This window comes from Oryzias latipes, chromosome 17, assembly GCF_053564925.1.
Source record: "Oryzias latipes strain Hd-rR chromosome 17, Olatipes_Hd-rR_3.1".
In the NCBI taxonomy this organism is placed as follows: Eukaryota; Metazoa; Chordata; class Actinopteri; order Beloniformes; family Adrianichthyidae; genus Oryzias; species Oryzias latipes.
Genome location: NC_136253.1, coordinates 29,013,468 through 29,040,834, shown reverse-complemented (window position 1 = coordinate 29,040,834; position 27,367 = coordinate 29,013,468). Strand labels below are relative to the sequence as shown.

The window sequence follows — 27,367 nt, the reverse complement described above, 5'->3', positions numbered from 1 at the left end:
ATAACAGCTGGGGTAGAGTTTCACTGTGTGGCGATGCACGTCCTGCCTGCCCAGCACCCTCTGTGAGGGTACAGAGACTCTGTGTGTGTGAACGGCTGTTTGCTATTTGGCTAAAACTGCTTTTTTTCACACACCTTTTTTAGAGACGGTGAGGCTTGTATCATCAATTTTCATGTAACAATGCCCTGTGGCCACTACCAGAACACAGCGGGTTGAGTCAGTCAAGTGGACAGGATGTTTGCTTTTTCGAGATTATCAAGCAATAGTTTGCAAAAGCACTGGGTCATTTTGAAATAACAGAAATGGTGGATGCTGTTCTGAATTTCCCTGAACAACAAGTCCTTTTTTTCTGATGTGTTACAGAAAAATAATGGTGAATCTAGCAAAATTCACTAAGCCTAACATGCCCAGAAACAGTACGGCTGTCTTTCCACTTTAACTCCTAGTGATTTAATTTTGAGGAAAGGAAATGAAGACTTGTTTTTGTCTTTCCTGAATTAACAGGTCATCCCCCACTTTGCCACAAGCTTGCTCTTCTCATGAGCTAATGCTTTCATATCTTGCATGCATTTAAGTCTTACACTTTGTGATCTTCACAACACCAAAGCAGTTTTCATTTTGCTTTTTTTATCCTTTTTGGGGGCTCTGGGAAGGGTGGAGTGGTGTTTCTGTTATTAAGCAACATTCTTCCAACTTGCCTGCAACATAGCAGAGTGTTGCAACCTTTTTTGTGCAATGTATGAAAGTATTCTTGTATTAAATGAGTATAACAGTGAGTTTATTTCAAACCTTCTCTTGTTTAGTTTGGCCCAACTTTTTGGCTCAGAGTCTGACGTCATTTTAGTGCTACTTGTTAGAGTAAACTAAAGCAGCCACAAGAATCCTGTGTGCAATGCAAGACGTAGAGGCACAGACAGAGGGCCCATTATTGCAGAAAAGTGGGCAGGGTCAAATGACGTTGTTACCACTACACACACACATACAAAAGAGGAGGAGGAGGAGGAGGAGGATGGAAAACACGAGTATAGAGGGAAACAGGAACAGAAAGTGAAGAGTTGTCAAGATGTCTTGGTGAGTGAGAAGAGAACAGAGCAGAAGCCAGATGCCAAAACACGATAATAAGACGCCTGAGCAGCTGACTGGATTAGACAAACGGGAGACCTGACCTACTAATACAGAAACGCCTAAGGGGTAAGATGCTGTTTTCAGACATCTTCAGGGCCAACATAAACTTTGATTTAGTCAGTTCTGCCTTGTATAAACTGATGAGGATGGCACCATAGTTTTGTTCTCAGACTTCGCTTGAAAATATGTTTTCTTCGCTCCTTGTGAAAATGAGCGGATGAGTTTCTTCCAGACTTTGGCTGCTAGAGTGTCTGAGACAACTTGAACTTTCTTTCAATCACTCCTCAGCTGTCAGTTTAGCTACTCAATGAGCGCAGCATCTACAAAATGCTTGATTGAATTACTGGTATTTTTTAGTTCCATTTAAGGATTCACCTCTTCTTCTTACTGTGAAAATGCCTTCCCCTCTTCTTATTTTATTCATGCAGAATCAAGTTGACACAAGTCTTAACTGTTCTGGGCTTGTGCACATGCTCCCGCTCACTCTGGAGAACTGTACGTCAAAATAACCATGACTACCAAAGCAGAGGGGCCATGCTTTTTGATCCAAGATAGATCATACTTCCTGCCAAAAAAAAAGAAAAAAACAGAAAAGTTCTTCACTTTTGCTTGATTGAATATATTGTTAACAATACATTCATTAATGCTGACTGTTGAGAGATCTGTTCTCAATTGGTGCTGGGGGCGAGTCATTAAAGATTCCTGCCTTGCCTTCTGTCATATCTTTGTCTTTTAGGTCACACATGCTCCTTAAAAAGCAGCAGGGGCCAACTGAGTGCAACCAAAACATTCTTCTCAGCCCTTTCCTGGCTTTGTGTGCTTTAGAAATGAACTTTTCCTGTAAGTAAATGGCTCAAGGACAGCTTAGTGTCATGAGAAAGTGAAAAGGCCAGGAAAATACACAGAATGGCATCTCAACAAAATAACTGTGAACTATAGATAGATTTATTTATGTTTTTAGTTGCTTTTTTATGTGCTACAAAAAGCAATCATGGAAAAAAAATATTGTCACAAAAATTATGTCTTTATATTTAAATATATATATAAATACATATGTAATGACATTCACTGCACAGTCAATAGCAGTCTTATTGTTTTTCTTTTCTTTTTTCTTTTAATGTGAACATGTGCGTACTTACGGTGATCCAAAACATTCAGTGACATTAATTCCACTTAATGGCTTCCTCTGAATCAATAGTACTCAGTGTTTGGTGTGTCACGTTCACACATTGGTAATGTTTTTTAAATAAGTGAGAAAGGTCACTGTATAAAAATGTGCTGTAGCAATCTGTTGCAGAGTTTATCCACATGTGTATGTTTTTTAGAAGGTCTATAAAAATGGATAACGCTAAAAAAAAACACACACACACATTTGTTCATTTCATGTTTGAAATGTCAGGGTTGTATTGAGCTAAATTGATTAAAGAGCTTCTGCATTGTTATTGGAACAATCCTGAAAACAAGCAAAACAATAATGTTGTTCTCCTCTGACAGAAACTTCCTGCCACCCATCAGAGCTGCTAATGTCAGTGTGGACAAAGATATTGAGAGGAAATGAATTTGCTTGTGCTGACAAGATGTCTTGACCTTTTAATAATCTGGGGTAGTTTGTGTTAAATCATCCAGTCGTAATCTATCAGATTAAACGCTGCTGTTTTTTTCTGGACCTCTAAAACTCTTCATCTCTGCTTCTTTCACTAGTTGAAAAAATGTTATTCTTTAAGTTTTAGGAAAAAAATGTTTTTCAGATTAAAACCCAAACTTGTATTAAGGCCGTGTCTCACAGCCGCTACGTACATTTTGTGCATTTTCCACGTATGAAAATCTTTTGTGATACATGCATTATATCTATGTAATTCGTAAGTGCTGTGTTTGTCATTCGTCGACGTGCGCAAGCGTCCCTTAAAGGTTTCGGCCAACGGGTCTTTGCATAAATTTGGTTTTGAGCTGTTCAAAATTTTGGAACGGTTGAAAATTACGCAGTTTATGCATGTATCACGTAGTTTATACTCAATTATTATGTAAATCTTATGTAGTTGTGTATACATTTTTAAGATGCATACGCAAATTTGTGACTTTCCACAACTGTTCCATGAATGTCTAACGGACTTTTCACGCATCTACTGCAGATGTTTAACTTTTATATTGGATATACTGCACACATATCACGTTAAAACTACGACATTAATGCACAAATTACTAAGTAAATACATGTAAATGGTTCATACAAAATTCGCAAATTGTGTTCCTTTTACGTTGATTTAAATGTTTTTGTGTGGTTTAGGCGTGGTTTTAATGTGGTTCATTTGTGATAAATCTGTGAAAATTTCATATAAAAACCACAACTTTTTACAAGTATATTCACGTATGACCACTTTTAATTCTGGCAATATGCGCAAAATGTAACACAGTCTCAAAGGCTCCCATCTAATAAAACTTAGACTTTTATCTTTGTTAGCATGATCAAGTTGGGCGGGGCTTCACATCTTAGCATAATAAAAAAGAAATGAAGCTGTTTATGAGAAAACTACCAATCTGGGTGGAAAACAGAAACAAAATGTGGAAGAGAAACTATTTAAGAAGCTGGCAGAACAAACTTGTATATCACATTGTAGTAATAATATGACACAACCCAAACTCGAGAATTTAAATCATCTACTTCTGGGAAATGCCTCATTGCAAAGTCAAAAATAAACTGAAGTCATCTCCCGCATTTGACTAAATAAAGCCTTCAGTTTAGATTGAAAAAAACCCTTATTCAAATCCAACGGTTTACGGTTTAAACCACATATCTGTGAGCCAACACATTATTTTTTTCCTTTAATTAATGTATTTAAAAGTTGAACTTATATTTTTCCTCTACTCAAGAAGTCACACAGGGGTCATGACCGTGCCAGAGACCCACCACACTGGCAATGAGGAAGTGTCAATGAAACTATATTTACACACTTCTACAAACTAATTTTAAATGAAAAGAAATAAGTCATGTCTGCCAATATTAAAATATAATCCCTAACTGAGAATTTTGTACTGCCAAAAATTTTTCTTAGCAGTTTGATGCACACAAAAAGAATGAAGCTCTGTCTGGTTTAAAAGTGTTTGTCTATGTTTGGTTTATGTCTGTTTTGTCAGCTAAGTAGCTCCAGAATAGAATTTAGCCATGTGTCACAAACCTGTAAGCATGTTTCTGTGTTTTTTGTTTTGTTTTTTCCTGTTATCAATAATTACAAATCGGTCATGCTTTTTACACGTTTCTGTATTCTCACATTAAAAAACCTGAACCTTCAGATACATATTGAGTTAGTTTGTGGGGTCGATTTTGTGACTTCCTGTGAAGCAAATGTTTTGGAGGGAAGTTTGCGGTTTGTCTGTGGGTTAACTTCTGTCATACGTTAGACAGTAGAGACAGGGAGCGGCTCGCTGAATTTCTTTGCTTTGCACTTGCAGGTGCATCCTTTTGCTCATGCATATGCAAGATGTAAATCATTTTCTTTCACTTGTAACTAGAATATAAACAGTAACTTTGCATGAAAGCAGCAGTCCAAGGAAGACGGTTTGGTAGAGAGTTGCTCGAAATTATTTTACTGAGCGTCTGAGTAAAAGCTCAAGGTTGCTTTGCAAAAAATGAGCAGTTACTTGTAAACTATGTCATATTTCAGAGGTGTAGTTTTTAAGAAAGAACCTTTACAGAATTTATCAGAGGTTGGCCGAAAATATTAGACATGTTTATGAAAATTCAGAGTAGTTTCCATCTATTTTCTGCAGAAAGAAGCGTACGTGGTTCATTCAGATTGATTTCCTTTTGCAGGTTTCACACTAGATTATGTCTCTCCATTGTCTCTTATTTCTGACAGTCTGTCACACTCTCCATCTCAGAGGGGCTCTCAGGAAGATTAGTTACTCTGTATCTGCATTACTTTTGTTCAAACACAATCTCCCTCCAATTTTTCCCCCTCTTTTTGCCTCCGTATTCCACAGCGGGACACTTGGAAGGATCAGTACTGAATTCTTAATGACTTCTCTGCAATATTAATGAAAGGAAGGCTTAAGAAAAGGTGACATTAACAAGAGGAAGGAAAGCAAGGGGAGAAATGTTAAAGACATGAAGATGGATTGGTGGGCAGAGAAAAGGAAAGGGGGAGGAAGAGCAGCTGTCAGGAAATGGATATCTGTCTGTTTAAATTTTCTGCCTTTCACCATATTTCTTTATTATCGTTTCAGAAACATGCAAAGGGAATCAACACGGGAAAAAAAGGCAGGAGGACGAACGTATACTCTCAAAAATATTCAGGGAATGACCTCAAAATCCTCGTCTCAACAGAGAAAAACATAAACAATAGAAGTGCTGGTCCTTTGAAAGTGACATTCAAGGAGTTTTGTTGCAGTGCTTCCATTTGACAGAAACAACACAAGTCTGATTACTTTTCATCAGACAGACCAGCATCTCAAGGGAACTTCCTCTGTTGGAATCATTATTTATACATGAAGTATGTTAACGCTCAGTTTCAAGTCATCCAAAATATTGTACCTGACAGCTGATGGACTGACAGATTAGAGGGAAAAACTCATATCACACTTTTTATTTTAATTTTATTCATTAAAACTGAAAGTAAATCTTGATTTATCACTTTGAAGTTAAAAAATACTTACACAAACTAATTTACAGAAACTTCCAAACAGTGAATCAACCAGAAAACCATGGAATGGAAGATTGAGAGCATCCAGGATTTTTTCAATCAACTTTGGAGCTTTGTGACAGACAAACACAACCAGGGGGTTTACAACACAATCTGCCTGGCTGTCGTCCTAACACTCCCCCTGCTCGTCCTCCTCACCGCAGTGTTGGTGTGCTGCCACTGCTGCTGCTGTCCCCATGCCAACAGCTGCTGTTCCTGCTGCTGTGGAGACACTGCAACAACCTCAAGGTTGGAAACAAAGAAGAAAAAGAATTCAAGCAACAATGAAGACTTGTGGATATCTGTAAAGACGGTACCCATGACACCTGAAAGAGTTGCACTGACTGTGGTGTAAGAGCCTCAACTCTTGTGATGCAGTGAATCCCAGGCCAGTTCATGCAGGTAGAATGTTAAAAAGATTTTTTAAAAAGTTGCTCTTAATACATTTTTATCATAAGAAAACCTTTACAAATATGAGAAATTATATTAAAAGTGTGTATATATTCAGGAAATTCTTATTCTTATGAGTTTTGTTTTTATGAGTGTTATATTTTTACAATGTTTTTTTTCCCTCGTGTGGGATAGACAGGAAGATGTCTGTAGATAGAAGCACCCACCTGCGTGAGTAAGTTTGTGTTTGTCTGTGTGTGGGAGAGTGAATGTTAGAGAGGTGCAGAGCTCTTTGTTCCTAGAGCTCCCATGTGAAATTCACTGTGCCTGTATTTGAGAGTAAGGGAGCCAATTTGAGTTCTGCCCGGTGTTCAAATGGTTGCATTTCTGCCTAGCTTTCAGATTCAGGCTGCAGTGGATCCACAGATTGTCTCTCCTCTTCTTAAGTAAGAGGCACTGACATTTGAAAGCTGTATTACTGCCTGCAGAATAGAAAAAAAACCTGTAGCTCTCTTTGTGTAGATATTTTTATCATACCTGCATCACCGCTCGCTAGAGGGTTCACCTGCTTCAGCCTTTTGTACAGCTTCACCGTCTACTTTGGGTTTCAAGAACTTTAAAGACCCACTCCAATGAAAATTATTTTTTACACGTTCTTGTGGGTTTTTTTTTCCTATGATGGCAGACATATATAAACAAAAATGGAGCTTAAAATTGCATTTCTGAGTATTTCTTTTTTTAAATTGTTGTGATTCAGGAGCAGATGAAAAAATGCAGTTGGAAAACACTTGAAGGTGTGACGTAAAAGCAACAACGGCAAGCCACAAGCTCCCTGGTCTGCACAATTCCAGTCTGTCTGTGTGAGCAGCGTGAGCACACCATCAAACACGCACCTACATGTTGTTGCGCAAATCCATGTCATAAACAAACTCTTCTGTTGTGAAATTATAATTTCTTACGAATTACTCTTCATTTCTCACAGTTTGGACCTCTGGTGCACACTTGGTCTTAGTTTTCAGCAAAGATGCACTTACAAAAGTTAACTCGCGGCATCTTAGCCACGCCCCCCCCTTCATTGACAGCCAAAACGATGGATTTGTTTTTCCGGTTTAGATAATTTTGATGTCAGTCTTTGTGACAGCTGTTTTTAATTGAACCTGTTTGTTTTTGTTTCTTTCATTTTCACGGTATAGTTTAGGGGAATTAACTGTGGTTGAAATGAATGTGAAATTAAATGAAGGACCTACAGTATGTGAAATATATTGTTAAATGAAATATTTCTGAGAATAATTGTTTCCTTTGAGTAAAATGGTGGGAGTGGTAAGACGAGGTTTATAAGGAGGTACCTCACTATCACAATGGCAGAGGGAGAGAGAGAGTGAGTGGAGAGAGAAACAGGCATCCACTTGCAGACGACTAGATGCATCTTCATTTTTTTTCGTTCGAGCTGGTATCTGGCCACCCCGCAGAAGCTATGTCCTTGAAAACAACAACACACAATTTTTTAGATTTAGCCTAAAAATGGCATACCGATAATCATCATTAAAAGACCACTGAGAACGCTTTTACAGTAAATCAAAAGGTGATCGGAGTGGGACTTTAATACCTTAACTTATCAATGGAAAAAGGAAAACCAAATTTTTTGCAGTTCATTAAATATTGTTTATTTGTGTACATTGGGCTGTCTTGTTTTAATTTTATTTAAAGTTATTTCTAAAATACTACCTTCATCACTTCAAGTCAACATTTTAAAGCCTTAAAAAGTTTCTTTCAGTTCCATATATTCTTCTTTTTAGAAGCTTAAGAAATCAAACTAAAGAAAAAAATGAGTAAAAAGTTTGTACTTCTGGTGACTCCTGTGCAACAGATGTATTTATTTTTGGAAGATTACAATCTAATTAACTTCCTGCTTTCATGTGAATTCTTAAACTGCAAAGCCACAAGTTTTCTAACCACCATTAAAATTAGTTTGAGGATGCATGACTTACTTCACACTTGAGTTTGCATGCTGAATATTTTTAACTGCAGTTTTGAAGTCATCTCATATAAAAGGATTACCGTCTGACAAGTCATTTTACCTTAAGACATTTTTGATACTTTTTTGTTTAATTTTCATACTGTAAAAAAATATATATAAAAGCACAAACCTTTACACAATTTATTAAGGACTTTCCAAATTTTGAGCCTGATGGTACATGGTGTTCTCTCTGTTTTTGTTTTATCATAAAATAAAGGGTAACATTAAAGTTTTTAGCAAAAAAAAAATTTAGATCCTGGACCAATCATGCATTAAGTCAGTTCTCATTTCCCAATGCTCGCTATTTTACATATTATTAGCTTAATTAACTTTTCAAATAACTTTTCTTAATTGCTGCAGTGTCTTCAGATTTAAACTTTGTTCTTTTTTGTTATTTACTAACTCATGCTGATGTTTATGGATGTAATGCATTTGTATTAAATGTACCTCGGAAAACGCAGTGAGTCATTCTTTTTGCCATTATTAATACATATTTCAATATTTTGGATCACATTTCAGAATAACAAGATGCTGGACATTCCCATTTCAGCAATGTAAAATACATACAGATGTGAAGATTATCTCACTTCCCTCGTATCTGCACAGAAAATATCTTCATTTTTTAACAAAAAATGCAAGACGATGCTTTAAGACACCCTGATACTGAAAAGTTGACCACAGTTCAGCCATGTTTAATCACTTTACAGAGATTGCTGGTTTGTGTTTTAGATATTTTTTTAATGTGACTTTACTGTTTCCTCACAGTAGCAGCATATTTTACTGCATACCTGTAATGGTAACAGTCATGCTGTTTTCACTCATTGTGACTCATTGTAAAGAGAAGAAAGCTTTCTTTCCTCTCATCTCTGCTTTTTTTTCTTCAAACAATTTTCTTGGAAAAATAAATATGTTGGTACAAGATAAATCTGCTTCTCTTCAAGCAGGAAGTCCCATTTTCTGGATTTCCATCAGCCTGCTTCCTCCTAACCACAATTTTTGACAAATAACTGCCAAATGGGTGAGCATGTCCAAGGATGTCTGATCTGTTCAGAAATATTTTTGTACTTTTGGAGTCCTGCCAGTAATTTATTCTAAGTAATTATGAACCAAATGGGGGAAAAGTGTGGCTTTCTCTCTTCATTAAGCGCTTTTACTTGTACAGACATGAATACTAATAATGTTTTTCTTTTTTCCGTACCACGCATTTTTCTTCCTACGGCTTCATAAATTTACCACTTGACCATGACGAGCTGCAACTAATTATCATCTTTCCCATCCATCAAAAAGCAATGAAAATGACTTTCTTCAAACAAGCCTGTGCCATAAATATTTATAATACTTCTAATTTAGCTTCAACAAATGCACATTTTAAGTTTGTTATTATTTTTGGTGGAATTTCTGTGGATGCTGAATGACCAGAAAAAAAAGAAAAAAAAGAAAATTAGAGGAGCTGAACCAAAACACTGGCAGGTAACAACAGGTGAAAATGTACATTTAGAAAGTTACGTATATAGTGTGTGGTAAACTCTTTTGTCTTTGAAACCAAACCAGGCAAGCATGTTCTACTTCTCATTTTTGTAGCTCTGTCCATCCAACAGATTTCTCAAGAGTGTAATTTCTCTGAGTGGGTGCTTGGCTTTCAATTCTCTGTATCATTGATGCGTTAGTGAAAGAAAGGAAGCCTGGGTTGTTAATTGTTTTGTATTTCCTCCTTGTACCTCTTTAGACAGACTGTATGTGTCTCTACAAATTGGAACATGCATAAAAGATGCATTCCAGTGATAATGCCCGGCTTGAGTGAGATGCAGACCTAGATTGCACAGTCGGCTTGTCTCATAACTGTTTAACAGCAGTGTTATGGCAGAATGAGCATATCTATTTGTCTGCATCTTCAACTCAAAAAAAAAAAATGAATGCAAGAAAAAAATAAAAGCTAAAGAAACAAATAAACAAAAGAAAAATCCTTTTAAGACTCAAAACTAACAATTTAGTGTGTCATCATTTAAAAAATGGTTTAGGAGTCTATTGTGCAATAAAAAAAATACATTAAAACCTTGAGAAACAGCTTTAATCAAACTTTAAGAGCTCTTTTTAAGTTTCTCTTCAGGCTTCTTCCCTGAAAGGACTCACACAAAATGCATGAGCATGTCTTCAAAACCACACATCATGAAACGTATTTGCGTGAAGAATACAAAAAAACAAAAACACAAGACTCCTTCTGAATTGTGTAGATTAAATTTGTGACTCCAATTAACTTAATTTCGTCTGTAAACCTGAACCTCTCATTAGGAAAAACTTTTAAACGAGTAAATTTCGCAGCCACAAAAATCTGGCTGCATAATATTCTCAAAAGTAAAAATGGATATGAAGGACATATACTTTTTAATATATAGAACTTGTATAAAACGCTTTGGAGTTTCATATATTCCAAGCAGTTACTCCTATGAGAGTGCTTATTTACTATTTTTGACATGTTTTGTTTTTAACTTAAAAACTGCTAAAGTAATTGTTTTTGCTTTCATTACGATCTTGGCTGGGATTTCTTGGTTGTTATGCATCATGTCTTTTGACTTTATGCATTGATAAAGTATGTGAAACAAAGTATTGAGGATGACAGGAAGCATAAGCTAGGCAATAGTGTCTTGCTTTTTCCCATTCAAATAATTAAGAGTTTCAGGATTTTACTATTTTACGCACATCAGCCAATTCCAAAGCACGTTTACAAATGTGTAGTCATGGCCAAACATTTTGAGAATTACATAAATATTGGAAATTGGAAAAGTTGCTGCATAAGTGTTTATAATAGAAATTTGCTATACTAATATTTGTGTCATTCTCAAAACGTTTGCCATGACTGTAATAGTTTATAAGTGTTTCTGTAGAAAGTCTTTTCCACAAAATGAGCCACACCTCTTTTCAGGTTAGAAAAACTGTAAATAAATAAGGTATCTTTACTGTTGAATGCTGAAGAAAGGAGAGAAAAAGTCAATATCTTGTTGATGATGAATGTTCTCCTTAATCCAGGTGATGTTGTCCTGAAGTTAAGTCATGACATCTGGATTTAATGTGTTCACTTTACGTGAAACGTTTCAAAAGAGAAGAATTTATGTCCAGATGCCTCATCTGCCCTCAGCATATGGGTCACCATCACCGAGTCTGCTTCTGCTGGAGACTTCTTCTTAATCTTTCAACCTTTTTGAGGGAGTTTTCCTCCTCATTGGTGTCTTTTGCTTGTTCGGTATGAGGATTTCACCCAAAACGCTTCAATCCATTCCACCGTTGTGGGACTTTTTTTTTTTTTTTTTTAAATGTGAAATAATTTGATTTGTATCTTTCTTTTTTTCCCCTTGATTTTCTTCTCTCTTTCTGTTAGTAGAAGAAAATAAACCATTCAAGTAAGTAACGTAAAGACACAGGTTGGTAAGCACAGCACAAAATCACTAATTTCAACAGTTTGTATTAAAACTGTGCATAGAACAACTGAGGGAAATTTGTCTTGTAAGAATTTGGAAAAAAATGCTCTGAGAACAAATCCCGTAACCTTTTAGTCATCTGCTTTGTCTGACATGGTGAATCAACACTTAGGTGATTCATCAGGGGTTTGTATTTTTGCCGGCCCACACAGACAAGGAGATCTAAATCTGTAAAGTGGAGGTTGGGAAACCCATATGAAACCAGACGGAAACACTTCCTCCAAGCGCAACTAGTTAGGACACTGGTTCTTCATTCTCGATGCAACTTTAAATGAAAAAAATTAATACAGCAAATAAATCAATAACAAATAAATACAGTTCTGATATGCCTTGTCCTGCAATTGAACAAAATCAGTTTAATTGCTCTCAACTACTTCTTAGAACAGATTAAAATTTCACAGAGTGCTGATGGACACTGCTGTGCTTGTGAAAGCAGACAAGGTTAATGAAGTTCCCTTAGGCTAAGATGATTTAATCTCATTAATAGTGCAGTTCAAACCCAATGTGGAACCACAAATAGCTTGATATATTGGTCACTGAAGCAAAGCTATGGATATTTTACAAAAATATTGGATCTATTTTTTTTAATCAAGTCTAAGAAATCTTTTAACCTCTTAACAGTTAAAAGTAGAATAAGATAAACAAATACTGACAAAATCATAACAGATTTTTTTTTCTGTAACAAAAACATTCAAATTTTTATATAAGGCTCAATAAAGGTTAAGGACATATCGGCTATGATTTTAACCATGTTAAAAATGAGGACTGGGTGTTTTTTTCCATTACGCAGTCTGAGTGGAAGACTTGTTTTATCTAAGAAACAAGATTCTATAAAACTCAGTCCTTTACAACACACAGCCTTTAATTATTATCCAGAACCCCTTCTGAAAAAAGGACGGTTCTCACGATCTAAGAAAAGTCTTTTTTGATGCTTACTGGGATGGAATAGATTAAACAACCATGTCTTAAGAGGTTAGGTGGAATCATTTACACCCAGACAGCTTGTGCACAAATAATTCAACACCCATGTTCTTCCTGAGGACTTTTGATCAACCAAAACCTCTTGTGGTGGAAACTGGGTAAGATTTTGTGCCCTAAGATGATAGCTAAAAGCTTGTTTCACACTTGAAAATATATATTTGAACACATAAAAACAGTGATATGAGATATGAGGAGAAAAGGCAATGTCTGACGGGATCATGAGGGTCAAACAGTTTGTTTAAAAAAATGGCGTTTTTATTCCATTTTTATGTTTCAATTTACTAAATATGATTTAAAAAAAGAACATTTCTAAAATGTGGTGGTGGAAGTATGATCATTTAACTCTCATTTGTTGCATCTGAACCCAGAAGAAAAATCAAATTAGTCTCATGTGAATGAAAAGGCAAAGTTTAATGCATTAGCATGATGTTGAGAAAAAAATGAAGAAAAAATAATCAATTTTTCAGTTGGAAAGCAGAGTTAAGGCAATGTTTCTGACTCCATGTAGTGGCTTTTTAAGGCGAAATTGAAGCAAAGACGATCATATTTTTATTCTGGGATGTAACTCAAAAGAAGAATCGTTTTATTAACACATTCATGCAAAGTAGTAAAACTGTTGCAGCGGTGAGGAAAAAAAAATCCTCAAGCCACTTCATGAAGATCATTAGAGGAAAAATACATGCCATTTCTTTTCAACATTGTGAAGAAGAATCAGCTGAAATGTTACAGTTTTATGGCATTTGATTTTAAATATGTAGTATATCTATGTTCAAACAGTAAGTAAAATTTGTGTCAAAACATTTTGGAAATCTGAAGAGAAAAAAGAAAGTTTTCTTAATGAAAATAATGATAGAAAATAATGATTTCTAATGTTCTACAAATGTTGGATATGAGTTTTTGAAAATCCTGTTATAAAACTTAACATTACTTTTGAGATCTAAGAGTTTAAAAGTTGTTTAAACTCAAAAGACTAAAAATGTCCATTAAAGCATCATGCTTTTAGTTCATTTTTGACCGAAATACTACTGTTTGAAGAAAAATTCTGTTTTGTTTTTCATGAATGTATTCTTGACTTAAAATGAATATTTTTTGTAAAACAGTTATCTCAATATAAGCTACAAATACTATTTAGACACATTTAAGAAAAAAATATAGTTTCTTAATTAACCGCTTCCAATAATCACACTAAATTTTTGCATTTCTGATTTCATTTAAAACAATTTATCACCAATGAATATGCCTTCTTTCTCCTAAAGCAGATAAGATCTGAAGCACCGAGGGGAAAGGAGACTTGTAAGACACATAGTGCAGAGTGTTGTTTGTATCTACATATGTACAGAAAGATCAAAACTTAGTGTGATTACAAGTCAATGTAAGAGATTGCATCTGATGTGGTTTAGACCTTTTCCTTTCATTTTTTTAAGGCTGTTTGAAGATTGACTTTTCTCTGTGCCAACAAGCGATCATCTCTAGCTGCTGGACATGGCTCCTGCAGGTCGGATCTTCATCTCTGTGAAGTCGAGGGACGTTTCGAAGCCCTTCCACGGTTTCCAATTCACTCCCTGATGGTGTATAAGGTGAGAAGACAAAAAAAAAATAAAGAGCAGAGGGAAATGAAAAAGGAGAAGGGATTCTTTAAACCAGGAGAGTAACAACGAGCAGAAAAAGTCACTTAACAGTGATATTGCATGAAAGACAGGCAGAGAGGCAAACAATAATACTCGTGAATACCAGCCCCTGGCTTAATTTTGCAAACTTGATATTAAATCTTGGCGACAAACATTGTGGGAAACATCTGCAACTGTAATTTTATTTATGAAATCTTGACCAGAGTAAAAAAAAATCCCTGGCCTGTCCTGCAGCATCAGTCTCCCTCAGACATAATAACTGTTTTTATTGTTGTTGTTTCCCCATCAGCCTGAACAAAAACATTCACAATTGTGAGACGTCTGTTTTCTTTCAGCCCATGACATTCTGACATTCTTGCTTCAACCCAATAATCCAAAGCAAACAACAATGAGAAGTTTCACTTCCATGTTTTGCTCATAAGGTCTTAATCATTAACTCTACATGAGAACTAGACAGAGTAAGCCCTACCCACTGCGCTTAAAACAGGAAGTGCCCCGGGTTCCGAGAAACCAAAATCCCATAGACCTCTATTGAGAAACCAATGAGATGTCTCAATAAAATTATGCGGTGCCTCCAGGTCCCCACGTACAAAGTTTAAAACAGTTGGATGACAGATTCTACTGAGTTGGCTCAGGAAGTGCAATTATGTATATCTGCAATACATTAATATATTTTATTTTACATATTTAGTTCTTTTTATGTTTTACATTCTATATTTACATTTTATTGTATTCACCCTTGACTTTTTGTGTAAAACACCTGGAGAGCCCCATGATTTTGTTGTATCACATTATTTCAGTCCGCTTTTGAGTGATGAGGGTGAGGGTGTGGACTTCCAACAAGCTCATACCCGATTGGTGAGAGCGGTTGCCATAGAAACGCTGAATAAGACCGACTCCTTCCTTACTCCCAACGTCTGGCTCTAACATGGTAGCATCCATATCACACACAAAAAATGAACTGACTTCATTTTGTTGGAGTAAGCCATTTTCTGTGGGGGACGTCACACTCACTAGGTCTAGTTCTCATATGGTCATCAATAAATTAGGCTTTGATCTTTGAGAAAAAGCAGTGCATCTGTACCAAAAAGGCCAACCAAACATGTTAGACTAGTATGACTTTACAATGAGGAAACAAGTTAAAGGTGCCCTTTGGGCCAAAACACCAAGAATTAAGGTAATCTTTTTCATATACTCACCATGCTGTGCCTGGTGTCATCCCATCTTCCATTGAGATTAGCCAGGTGACAGTTTTTGTACCACCAGGCACCACGGTGGGTCAGGGCACAGTTACCCAAAGCTATATCATTATCTGAATCCACAGTTGTCCACGCCCGGTCCTGATGATAGGTCATTGCATCACCTAGAGATCATTTATTTCAATTTTCAATGTTTGTTTTCCATAATGAAAAGAATGCAAGTACCAATTAATATAATTAATAGTTGACTTTCAGAGTAAGTTTTTCAGAGTAAGATGACTTTTAAAAAGTATTTCAAAACATTTATCAAATAGAATGCTAATACATGTCAAGTGTCCAGTTCTTAAAAAAAATTACCATACTTTGCTCTGTCTGTATCACAATATGCTTTTTTTACCTTAATTATAACGAATTTTTACTTTCATTTTAATTAAGGAAAAAACTTATAACGAATATTTAAGACCTCTAAATCTCACCTGCCGTTCCTTTGTATTTGCCAATAGCAAGTTTGTACTTCTGCTTCACCGTCCCAATCTTAAAGCTGTCATAGACAGCATAAGCTCTCTCTGAACCCAGGCCCAAGTCAAACCTCAGCTCATACTGAGTTGGAGTGTTGGTAAGTTCATATATCTTCTCATTTCCTGCAAGAATAAACAGTTGGGTAAAAAAAAAAAGATTCTTAGTTGTTGTTCATCCAAGAATGTTTTTGTGAGCAGAGATTTTTCCCCATGAAAGAATGCTCACCAAGCCAGAATTCATCAGTCATGTTGCCAAAGCCTGCAATGTACTGCTTCCAGCGTTTCATGAAGTCCAGCCTGCCACTGTTACGTCTCTGAAGCACCTGAAAGCAGAGCGCACACTTCAGAGCAACATCCAGACTCTAAGGGCTTTAAACAACCAGCCTCACAGGCCCAGTCCTTCAGTACGATAAAAAAATGTATCACATCAATTTAAAATATGTATTTTTAACATTTTATTAACAAAGTTCTAAAAGAAACTGAAAAGTATAAACAGTTGGTTAAAAATATTTGTTATCTTTTAGACTGAACTTCATTAACAGTTTTTACCAGCCAACCGCCTCCATCTGTGTCCATGTCACAGTAAACCTCTATTGGTTTATCCCGGTCATTGTTGATGTAAATACTATAGATGCCACTCTTCTTATTCCCATTCTTCATGGTCTGAACACAGTCCATTGGGAAAGGGTACAGAACACCAACTGATGGCAGAATGTGACGTATGAATGAAATGGAATTCCTACGTTTACATCAAACATTACAAAGTCTATTATTTGTGAACCGACCTGTTTTGAAGATGGTCTCCGCAACTTTGCTTCTCTTGTTGCCTTTATATGCAATGATGGTCACAATGTATTTCTTTCCTGACTTCAAGTTAGAAGCAAAAAAGCTGCTCCCGCTACCTCTTATCTGCTTTTCAACAGTCTGATCACAACAAAAGAAGACAACAACAACACAAAAATGAATTCAATTCATTCAAGAATTCAAGTCATTCTATTTTAATTAAGGGTTTTAAACCTATTGCCATAAAAAAAAGATATTCAAATTTAATGCAGTGCAACAAATGCTTAATAGAAAACTGGTCAAATTAAACCAAACAACTACATTTAGACTAGCAGATGGTAATTTCTGTAACATGATGTTAGCTATTTGCAGAGCCCTGAAAAAAAATAGTATATTTGTGGCCACAAGAGGGCAGTGTTTCACAGTGTTTTGCCTGAACATGCAGTTTGTGTGAGTGGTGAAATCAGCCTCAACCTTCAGCAGACTTAGCTCAGAGAGGACAGTTTTTATTCACCACACAAAAATTTAGGCACAAAAGGTGTTCTTCATAAATCACGACATATGTGAAGAAAGAGCACTTTGCTTTGATTTAGTGAAAAAATAGGTAAAATATAATGCACTAAATGTAGTGTATGACTTGACTGTGTCTGCCAAAAAACACCAGCAAAAATATATACACATATGCATCTACTTATGTTTCGTTTAAAGAATGTGTATGTCAATATTGTGATAAATCAATGCTCTGTACCTCCATCAGACCCTCATCTCTGTAGGTAAGGATGTAACCATCAATGTCTGCCAGAGGAGGAGTCCAAGTCAAAGTAGCAGTTTCCAAAGTAACGTCAGACGCCCTCAGGTCCTTTGGAGAATCAATCTCTGCAGAGTGGATTATTGTACATCATCAGAGATTATTTTCAGTTTTATCTGGATGGACAATATTTTTGCAGTTACACATTTTTGTTTTAATTTTATTATCAGTAATTTAAATTCAGATTTAGTGTAATTTTTGACTATTACAATACACTCCTATACAGTTTATTTTCTTTACCAGCTGGAAATATTATCTTGCGTAGCTTTTCATACTGTTTCTACCTAATTTACACAACCAAAGACTAGTGCCATCTGCCGGCTCATCCACACTTTACAAATAAGCTGATAGTTACACTCTCGCTAATTTAAATGCTTTGAGAGTTTGACCTCAAACAGACGCTGAGATAATTCGCCTGACATGGGGATGTCAGCCTGAACAATGGGGGATGAAAGCTCCCATGGCTCTACAGATTGAAGGAAGAGTCAACATAAGGTGCAAAATCCTCATAGATGATTATAAATCTTCATTTCCAAATTATCATAAAAGTCATCAACCCTCAGTTTTTTTTTTTTTGTTTTTTTTTTTTTAAAGAGGGAGTGACAAAGTCATTATGAACTGAATCAACAGTGGAGCCAAATACTTCTTCAGCAGAGTATTGTTGGTTTTACCCAGTCCAATGGACAATTTCATGGTGCCTTTCACGAGGTCAAAAAGAAACAAATGTAAAAACAAAAACTTTCATCTGTACCTTATACCACAGTAATGTTGTTGTTGTTTTTTTAACCGCATCATGAAGGTTTCTGAGGAGTTATGATCAGACAGGTTTGTAATCTAAAGCTCGACTGTTTGATGATTACTTGAATATGATCCAGCTTTCAATTCCAGCTCCCGGAGGATTTTACAGATCATCTGGCCAACACAAAGATGGCCTTGTTGCAAGCCGCTCACATGTGGGGACGGCCTCTCCTGTCTGAGGCATTTTCTGGGAGAGTGGGAACTTTGTTGACCTTTGAAGAGCCTTCTGGTCTAATAAATCCAAGTTTTATTGGATAAAGAAATAATAAATATATTTAGAACATAGAATAATATTCTAAAGGATTACAATTCTTTACTTTGGCTGCTAAATAAATTAGTAATTGTTAACTTTGGCCGTTCAAGAAATTTACACAGATTATTCGTATTTTTTTCAGATTGAGACGTAGTGTGCATTTTGTCAAAATCTTATGAATGGATAATAACAACCCCAAAGTCCACATCTCCAATTAGCTGCTTGCTTCCCAATAGATGTTGTGTCTTCTTTATTAAAGCCATCAGATGTTGAAACTATCCTGAAGATGTCTATAGAATTTTTTAAAATATTCTCCCTCAAAAAAAGTATATCCCCAACAGCCAACCTCTTCCCGTTCTCATTATAGTTCTTTTTTCTTGTTGCACAACGAATAAGGAAATTCAGTTCTGTTTGGAAAATTTCTATTCAAGTCAATATAATGTTTGCAAAAATAACTATCGCAAGGAAACCTTTGACAAATAATCTCCACTTCCATTTTCCCAGGATCAAAGGTTTGATATGGTTGTTGTGTGTTTTGTTGCCGTGTTGGCACGCAGTGGGACTGCAGATGTGACGTAGCTAAATCACATACAAAACAGCTTCTCTCTTGTGTCATTATTGTAGTACATGGCCCCTAACAAATGAACACACACCAAAAACTTGAGTTACAAAATCTTCAATAAGATTCATCATAAAATAGATAGCTAAATCCAATATTCTCATCTAGGTAATCTGTCATGACTTCCAAAGTAAAAAAAACAGCTTCACCAAATACAATGTGTGAGCACATAAAGTACCAATAACTGCAGGATTCTACAACCTAACTGTCGATCAAAAGGCTTCTGATAAAGAGGACATTTTTGTGGATCTTGTTCCCTTTCATCTCAGCGGTGTAGCGCCTTTCGTATTTCAACACCTAAAAAGGTTTTCAAGGAAACGGGTCTGCTTTGGCTTCTGTTCTAGTTCCTTCAAATTAAGGCCACATGTCAGTTAACTCAGGCAGAGTAGAAATTATTAACAGAAGTTCGAAACTAAGATCTTTTTTATTAAAAGGATCTGGTCAGTGACCTGCTCCACCTTCTGTCAACACCTGCTTTGCAGAGAGCAGATTATTCTGAGCTTTTGTTTTATTTAGTTTTTTTTCTTCCTTTTTTTGATTTTCAACATATAATCTTTACTGTGTTGATGTAAAGCACAAATGATCTCATCTGGGACTTCTATTTTTGTTTTTTTTATTTAATCAGAATTTGTCTTGAAATTGCAATTAACACTTGTTTGACTCAAATCAGTGAATTGATGCAAACAAAGTATTTTTAACATCTGCCTGTACAGTTTTCAAATATTTTAAGAAACTTGATAAATAATACAAGTGCTTTTTAAGCATTCTGACATAAAAATGTGTTTTTCTATTTGCGTATAAAAATAAAAAAAAAACGCCCCTCTCACCCTCCGCGGGTGGTTTCTCCTCCAAGCTCGGGTCCTCTACCAGAGGCCTGGGAGCTTGAGGGTCCTGCGCAGTATCTGAACTGTTCCCAGCACTGCGCTTTTCTGGACTGAGGTGTCTGAGGTCTTTCCAGGTATCTGTTGTAGCCACTCCTCCAGCTTGGGGGTTACTGCCCCAAGTGCTCCAATTACCACAGGCACCACTGTCACCTTTACTTTCCATGCTTTCTCCAGTTCTTCTCTGAGTCCCTGGTATTTCTCCAGTTTCTCATGTTCCTTCTTCCTGATGTTCCCATCGCTTGGCACTGCCACATCCACCACAACAGCTTTCCTCTGTTCTTTATCCACCACTACAATGTCTGGTTGGTTCGCCATCACCATCCTATCAGTCTGGATCTGGAAGTCCCACAGGATCTTTGCCCTCTCATTCTCTACCACCTTCAGAGGTGTTTCCCATTTTGACCTTGGGGTTTCCAGTTCATATTCTGCACACATGTTCCTGTATATTATTCCAGCCACTTGATTGTGGCGCTCCATGTATGCTTTCCCTGCCAGCATCTTACACCCTGCAGTTATGTGCTGGATTGTTTCAGGCGCCTCTTTGCACAGCCTACACCTTGGGTCTTGTCTGGTGTGGTAGATCTGAGCCTCTATCGCTCTGGTGCTCAGGGCTTGTTCCTGGGCTGCCAGGATGAGCGCTTCGGTGCTGTCCTGTAGGCCAGCCCTTTCTAGCCATTGGTAGGACTTCTTGATATCAGCCACTTCAGTTATGGTCCGGTGGTACATCCCATGCAGGGGTTTGTCCTCCCATGAGGATCTGTCCTCCAGCACTGTATCCTCTGCTCTCCATTGCCTGAGACATTCACTGAGCACACTGTCAGTTGGGGCCTTGAGCTTGATGTACTCATGGATCTTGGATGTTTCATCCTGGATAGTGGCTTCTACGCTCACTAGTCCTCGGCCTCCTTCCTTGCGGCTAGCATACAGTCTCAGGGTGCTGGATTTGGGATGGAACCCTCCATGCATGGTAAGGAGCTTTCGTGTCTTAACATCCGTGGTCTGTATCTCTTCCTTTGGCCATCTTATTATTCCTGCAGGGTATCTGATAACTGGCAGTGCGTAGCTGTTTATTGCCCGGGTCTTATTTTTGCCATTGAGCTGGCTTCTCAGGACTTGCCTTACTCGTTGGAGGTATTTAGCTGTTGCAGCTTTCCTTGTTGCCTGCTCCAGGTTGCCATTTGCCTGTGGAATTCCAAGGTACTTGTAACTGTCCTCGATGTCTGCTATTGTTCCTTCTGGGAGTGAGACCCCTCCTGTGTGGACTACCTTGCCTCTCTTAGTCACCATCCGGCTGCATTTCTCGAGCCCGAATGACATCCCAATGTCAGTACTGTAGATCCTGGTGGTGTGGATCAGGGAGTCAATGTCACGCTCGCTCTTGGCATATAGCTTGATGTCATCCATGTAGAGGAGGTGACTGACGTTGGCCCCATTTCTGAGTCGGTATCCATAGCCAGTCTTGGTGATTATTTGGCTGAGGGGGTTCAGACCTATGCAGAACAGCAGTGGGGACAGAGTATCACCTTGGTATATCCCACATTTGATGGACACTTGTGCAAGTGGCTTCCCATTGGCTTCAAGGGTGGTTTTCCACAGCTTCATTGAGTTTCCTATGAAGGCTCTTAGAGTCCTGTTGATGTTGTACAGCTCCAAGCATTCAGTGATCCATGTGTGTGGCATTGAGTCATAGGCCTTCTTGTAATCAATCCAGGCTGTGCACAGGTTGGTGTGTCGTGACTTGCAGTCTTGAGCGACTGTTCTGTCGACCAGGAGTTGGTGTTTGGCTCCTCTGGAGTCTCTACCAATGCCCTTCTGTGTGTTACTCATGAATTGATCCATGTGCCTATTTATCTTGGTTGCAATGATGCCTGACATGAGCTTCCATGTTGTGGACAGACAGGTTATTGGCCGGTAGTTGGATGGGACTGCACCCTTTGAGGGATCCTTCTGGATCAGGATTGTTCGCCCTTCCGTTAGCCATTCGGGGTGAGTCCCATCTCTTAGCAGCTGGTTCATTTGTGCTGCCAGGCGCTCGTGGAGTGCGGTAAGCTTCTTTAGCCAGTAGGCCTGTATCATGTCAGGGCCCGGTGCTGTCCAGTTCTTCATACCTGAGACTCTTTCTTGGATGTCTGCCACTGTGATGGTTACTGGATTCTGTTCAGGGAGGTTGCTATGTTCTTTTCTCAGAGAGACCAGCCACTGGGCATTGCTGTTATGTGCTGTCTCTTTCTCCCATATACTTTTCCAGTACTGTTCAGTTTCCAGCCTTGGTGGGTCTGCTCGGCTGTTTTGACCCTGTCACTGAGCGTACACTATATATATATATATATATATATATATATATATATATATATATATATATATATATACATACATAATAGATCAGATTCTCCAAGCGGTTAAAAATGGTCCAGGGTTTTCTCTTTGTAATGCCAGCTTGACTAGTAGAGGAGAGCACAAGGTTGTTCCTACCCATGTGGATCACACCTCTAAGCAGGCTCGGGCCTGCTCAAGCAGAGCTGTTGTGAGTAATTGGGGATGATGTTTTGGCTTCCCCTTCTCTGACTCTATAGAAAAACAGGGATGAACTGATGCAGGAACACATCAATAAAATCCCTAAACACACTAATTTTAACAGTTATGCGGGATGCTACTGCAGTTGCTTTAGATTTACAAAATAATTGCTTTGTTTTTTAAATAACTTGAAATATGGATAAGAGCCGCTCTTAAATAATGGGCTTTTGAAAAAACGGATTTAAAACCTGCCCCAGCTTGTGTTAAGACTCTTGATAGGTGGGTTTTCTTTAGTGAGCCAGATAAACACAATGAAGATGCTTCCACAATATTCTGACCCTGAAACCACTCAAACTATGAGAAGTACTTTTTTTTGCCTTTATGCTATTCCTCTATGGTAACTTTCAGAGATGTGAACATCAGTTTCTCCATGGACAGAAATAGAATCCTATATGTTTAGACATCAGCCAGAGCATCCATTTCCAAAAGCAGATGATAAGGTGGTTCTGCTAAAATCTAGTTTGAAGCTGAATAGATGAGTCTTCTTTGGCTTTTGGGCTGCTCCCTTCGAATGTCCCCACAGCAAATCATAGACCGCCATCTAATCTTATCCTCTCCATCCTCCTCACCAAACTTCATCTGTTTTATTTATTCCTGATTCTATCCATTTTCTTAACTCCCAAAGAGAACCTCAACATCGTCAGCTCTTCCACCTCCAGCTCTGCCTTCTGTCTCTTTCTCAGAGCCATTGTCTAAAATGGATACAAAACAAATCAGAAAAAAAACAATCTTTTCATGATAATTAAGCAGTTGCAAGAAATTCTTGCATTCTTGCAGACACGGCTGAATAAAATGTTAGGAAATGAACTTCTCAAGTGTTGCAAAAGAAAATAGAAACTGTGGCTTCAGAAATCTTAAATGTGTAATCATATATGACCAGGAAAACGAACATTTTATTCCTATACAGACACGGATTTTCCCATTTTTATTTAGATGTACACAGTTTTTTCTATTTCTAATTAGTACATTGTGTTTTGCCTCTGTTTATGTTCTTGTGTGTAGTTTCTTCCATTTGAAATCTGTTTTATTTCTTCCTGCCATGGGAGTGCAGATGGAAAGTAGCCTGTGGCTAAAATCCGGCATATTACATTTGTTTTTTAATGTTCATTAATATGCAATGTCCTTTTTTTAATAATAAAAAAAGATTAAAATTTTCGGTAACGCTTTCTTTTACAGTACAGTACTTACAGTGTACTTAAGTGGTATTTACATGGTACTTATAGTGTAACTACTGGGTACTTTCAGGGTACTTACATGGTACTTTTTATGGAATTTACTGGGTACTTACAGTGTGTTTACATGGTACTTTCTATGGTACTTTACTGGGTACTTACATGGTACTTTTTGTGTCTACTCTGTACTTACATTGTACTTACTGTGTATTTATATGGTACTATTTGGTTCATACCTATGTGGTACATACTGGGTATTTATAATATTCTTACTGGGTATTTACATGTTGTGCAAAGGTGTCTTTTATGGTACTTACCACATGTAAGAACAAGGTAAGTACAAATAAAGTACCTTGACCTTTAGGTCTGCACTCGCTGCACGTTTCATGGTATTTACCATGAATTTACCACAGAAACTACCCCTTAAGTACAGTGAAACTGTAACTGTAAAAGAAAGTCAGCCCTATTTCCACTCAACTACATGGTACTTTCCTTACTAAATACTGGGTATGTTCACTTGAATAGTACTTGGTACTTACCTCTTAAGTACAGTGAAACTGTAACTGTAAAAGAAAGTCAGCCCTATTTCCACTCAACTACATGGTACTTTCATTACTAAATACCGGGTATGTTCACTTGAATAGTACTTGGTACTTACCCCTTAAGTACAATGAAACTGTACTGTAAAAGAAAGTCAGACCTATTTCCACTCTATTACATGGTACTTTCATTACTAAATACCGGGTATGTTCACTTGAATAGTACTTGGTACTTACCCCTTAAGTACAATGAAACTGTACTGTAAAAGAAAGTCAGACCTATTTCCACTCTATTACATGGTACTTTCAGTAGTAAATGCCACTTATTACCTTCCCGTACAGTGTACATGAACACACTTGGTCTTCTGACCTCACCACATGAGACAATGCTAACCTGTTGGTAAGGGTAAAGTAACTACATTGTAAAAAAAAATATACTGGCCTGATTACTTCTTGTAACATGAGGCAAGTTTAAAGAGAAACAAGACAGCTGTGAAAACAACAATCTTTAATATGATACATGTCTGCAGCATACAAAGTGTCATCACAATGAAATAGGTTTTAAGTACAAAACAGTACAAAGGAGAATTCTAAAAAACACATTATTGGCCTGAGGGTCGTGCTTTTTGTCCAGTTTGGTAAAGGTGCAGGACTTCTTCAGGGTTTGTAACTGCAAGAAAATTCACAATATGAGCTCAAGTGAACATAAAAAGCATAACGACTTTGATGAAATACAAAATAAATTTTACTTATTTAATCATTTCTGTAATGAGTTTGATAAATCTCTATGAATTTTTTTATCGCTTTGACTGTAATGCTTGAAATTAATCAAGTACTATCCTCATTTAAAAACATGATAATAAATTATTCAAAACTTAACTTTTTTTAAATATTGTTCTAAAAATGAACTTTTTTAAATATATATTATATAATGTCAGGAAAATATGTAAAACAACAAGGCTAAATAATTAGTTTTAATACTAAAAACACCCCGAGTGTGTGTTGTTGTTAAGTATGGCAGGGGAAGTAAAGTTGCAAATTCCCAGCGCACTTGAATGCAGCACAACTACCCCCAAAGTGAACGTGCAGATTAATCCGGAGAACCTCGAGGCGCGCGCAACAGTTTGAATTTCTCTTCATCTGGCAGGTAAGCCAGTGTTTTTTTTTTTTTTTAAATATTGGATAAATTACATGTAAATATTTAAACTGATCAAACTTTATAAAGAAGCTAACCTCGTGATTTCAAGCCGCTATCTCTGTGTTTGAAACGTGACGTAAGAGCCTGTCTACCTTGCTGCAATAATTTCAGTTATTTCATGTATACATTTTCAAAGTTTGTAATGAAAATCTACAAACATTTTTGTTACTTACCAGGAGAGAGGCACCTGTAAAACAAGCACGTAGCCTAAATGATAAAGTCTGTTGTTCTGTGGTCGTTTGACTGAGCGCACGTCTTTCTGGGAAAATCAAAGAAAGGCGTTTATTTAAAATAATGATGACGTACTTCCGTCTTTTTACCGCTTTAGATCAGCTATGGTGAAGAAGACATCCCAGACGAATCCGTGAAGCCACAGGAGAGTAAGCTAAAGTAAGCTAAATCCTCCAAGTGGACATATTATTTACATTAATGAAGAGTTTAAATGCCGTTTCCCCATTTTCTTTTCTTTCGCCGTTTTTATTTTATTTTTATTTATTTATTTATTTTCAAATATGATAGAGACAACAATACCACCCAACAGTGAATGTAAATGTTTGAAAATTAAAACATATTTTTGTGAATAACTGTGTTGAATTTGAAATTGCCTATTTATTTATTTTTTCCTTTTCTTTTACACTGCAATGTTTTTCATGCTAATGCAAATTGTAGGTGCGAATAATATTTATAAAGAATAAATACACACAGCAATTGCCAATTAAAACATTGCTTTTGTCATTCTTTGTCTAAACAAATTTGATTTTTTTATGGCAATTTTGATTTTTTTTCTTTTTGATTTCTTTTTTGTTGTTCTTGTTTATGTAACTAAAATATAAAGTTGTGAATAATTTATTGTCATGTTCATAAATGAGGATAATTGATTAATTTCAAGCATTACAGTCAAAGCTATAAAGAATTCACAGAAATTTATCAAACTCATTACAGAAATGATTAAATAAGTACAATTTATTTTGTATTTTATCAAAGTCGTTATGCTTTTTATGTTCACTTGAGCTCATATTGTGAATTTTCTTGCAGTTACAAACCCTGAAGAAGTCCTGCACCGTTACCAAACTCTGCTGAAAGAATTTTGATGGACAAAAAGCACGACCCTCAGGCCAATAATGTGTTTTTTGGAATGCTCCTTTGTACTGTTTTGTACTTAAAACATATTTCATTGTGATGACACTTTGTATGCTGCAGACATGTATCATATTAAAGATTGTTGTTTTCACAGCTGTCTTGTTTCTCTTTAAACTTGCCTCATGTTACAAGAAGTAATCAGGCCAGAATATGTTTTTACAATGTAGTTACTTTACCCTTACCAACAGGTTAGCATTGTCTCATGTGGTGAGGACAGAAGACCAAGTGTGTTCATGTACACTGTACGGGATGGTAATACGTGTACATACCCAGCATTTACTACTGAAAGTACCATGTAATAGAGTGGAAATAGGGCTGACTTTCTTTTACAGTTACAGTTTCAGTGTACTTAAGGGGTAAGTACCAAGTACTATTCAAGTGAACATACCCAGTATTTAGTAATGAAAGTACCATGTAGTTGAGTGGAAATAGGGCTGACTTTCTTTTACAGTTACAGTTTCACTGTACTTAAGGGGTAGTTTCTGTGGTAAATTCATGGTAAATACCATGAAACGTGCAGCGAGTGCAGACCTAAAGGTCAAGGTACTTTATTTGTACTTACCTTGTTCTTACATGTGGTAAGTACCATAAA

General features: G+C 36.8%; 2 protein-coding genes and 2 long non-coding RNA genes across 6 annotated transcripts in view; 2 read left to right on the top strand and 2 right to left on the bottom strand.

The window, feature by feature from the left end:
• The first annotated feature begins 1,007 nt into the window (after positions 1-1,007).
• Positions 1,008-8,664, top strand: kiaa0040 (KIAA0040 ortholog). Of its 3 annotated transcripts, none has more exons than XM_011486825.4 (3): positions 1,008-1,191; positions 5,347-6,203; positions 6,949-7,085. In XM_011486825.4, exon 2 carries the CDS (start codon positions 5,824-5,826, stop codon positions 6,154-6,156), a length of 333 nt encoding a protein of 110 aa, XP_011485127.1. In that variant the 5' UTR covers positions 1,008-1,191; positions 5,347-5,823; the 3' UTR covers positions 6,157-6,203; positions 6,949-7,085. The 3 variants fall into 3 exon arrangements, with proteins under 3 accessions (XP_011485127.1, XP_078791262.1, XP_011485129.1); XM_011486827.4 differs by adding an exon at positions 1,862-1,965 and having other exon boundaries at positions 1,040-1,191; positions 5,347-8,664; XM_078935136.1 differs by having other exon boundaries at positions 5,347-8,664.
• Positions 8,665-13,054: 4,390 nt separating this feature from the next.
• Positions 13,055-27,367, bottom strand: part of tnn (tenascin N) — a 35,511-nt gene continuing 21,198 nt past the window's right edge. Inside the window, exons 10-16 of the mRNA XM_004079245.5 lie at positions 17,539-17,666; positions 16,793-16,931; positions 16,557-16,708; positions 16,234-16,330; positions 15,966-16,130; positions 15,490-15,653; positions 13,055-14,224 (exon numbers count right to left, since the gene is read on the bottom strand). Coding sequence (XP_004079293.1) covers positions 14,132-14,224; positions 15,490-15,653; positions 15,966-16,130; positions 16,234-16,330; positions 16,557-16,708; positions 16,793-16,931; positions 17,539-17,666 — 938 coding nt within the window. The 3' untranslated portion in view covers positions 13,055-14,131. The remainder of the gene's footprint in view (positions 14,225-15,489; positions 15,654-15,965; positions 16,131-16,233; positions 16,331-16,556; positions 16,709-16,792; positions 16,932-17,538; positions 17,667-27,367) is intronic.
• LOC144986834 (uncharacterized) lies at positions 24,931-25,940 on the bottom strand. The gene is made up of 2 exons (XR_013650680.1): positions 25,809-25,940; positions 24,931-25,107 (listed from the first exon to the last, which is right to left on the bottom strand). It is a non-coding gene; the product is annotated as an uncharacterized LOC144986834 (long non-coding RNA).
• LOC111949048 (uncharacterized) lies at positions 25,464-26,866 on the top strand. Its single transcript, XR_002875071.2, has 3 exons — positions 25,464-25,584; positions 25,964-26,025; positions 26,671-26,866. It is a non-coding gene; the product is annotated as an uncharacterized LOC111949048 (long non-coding RNA).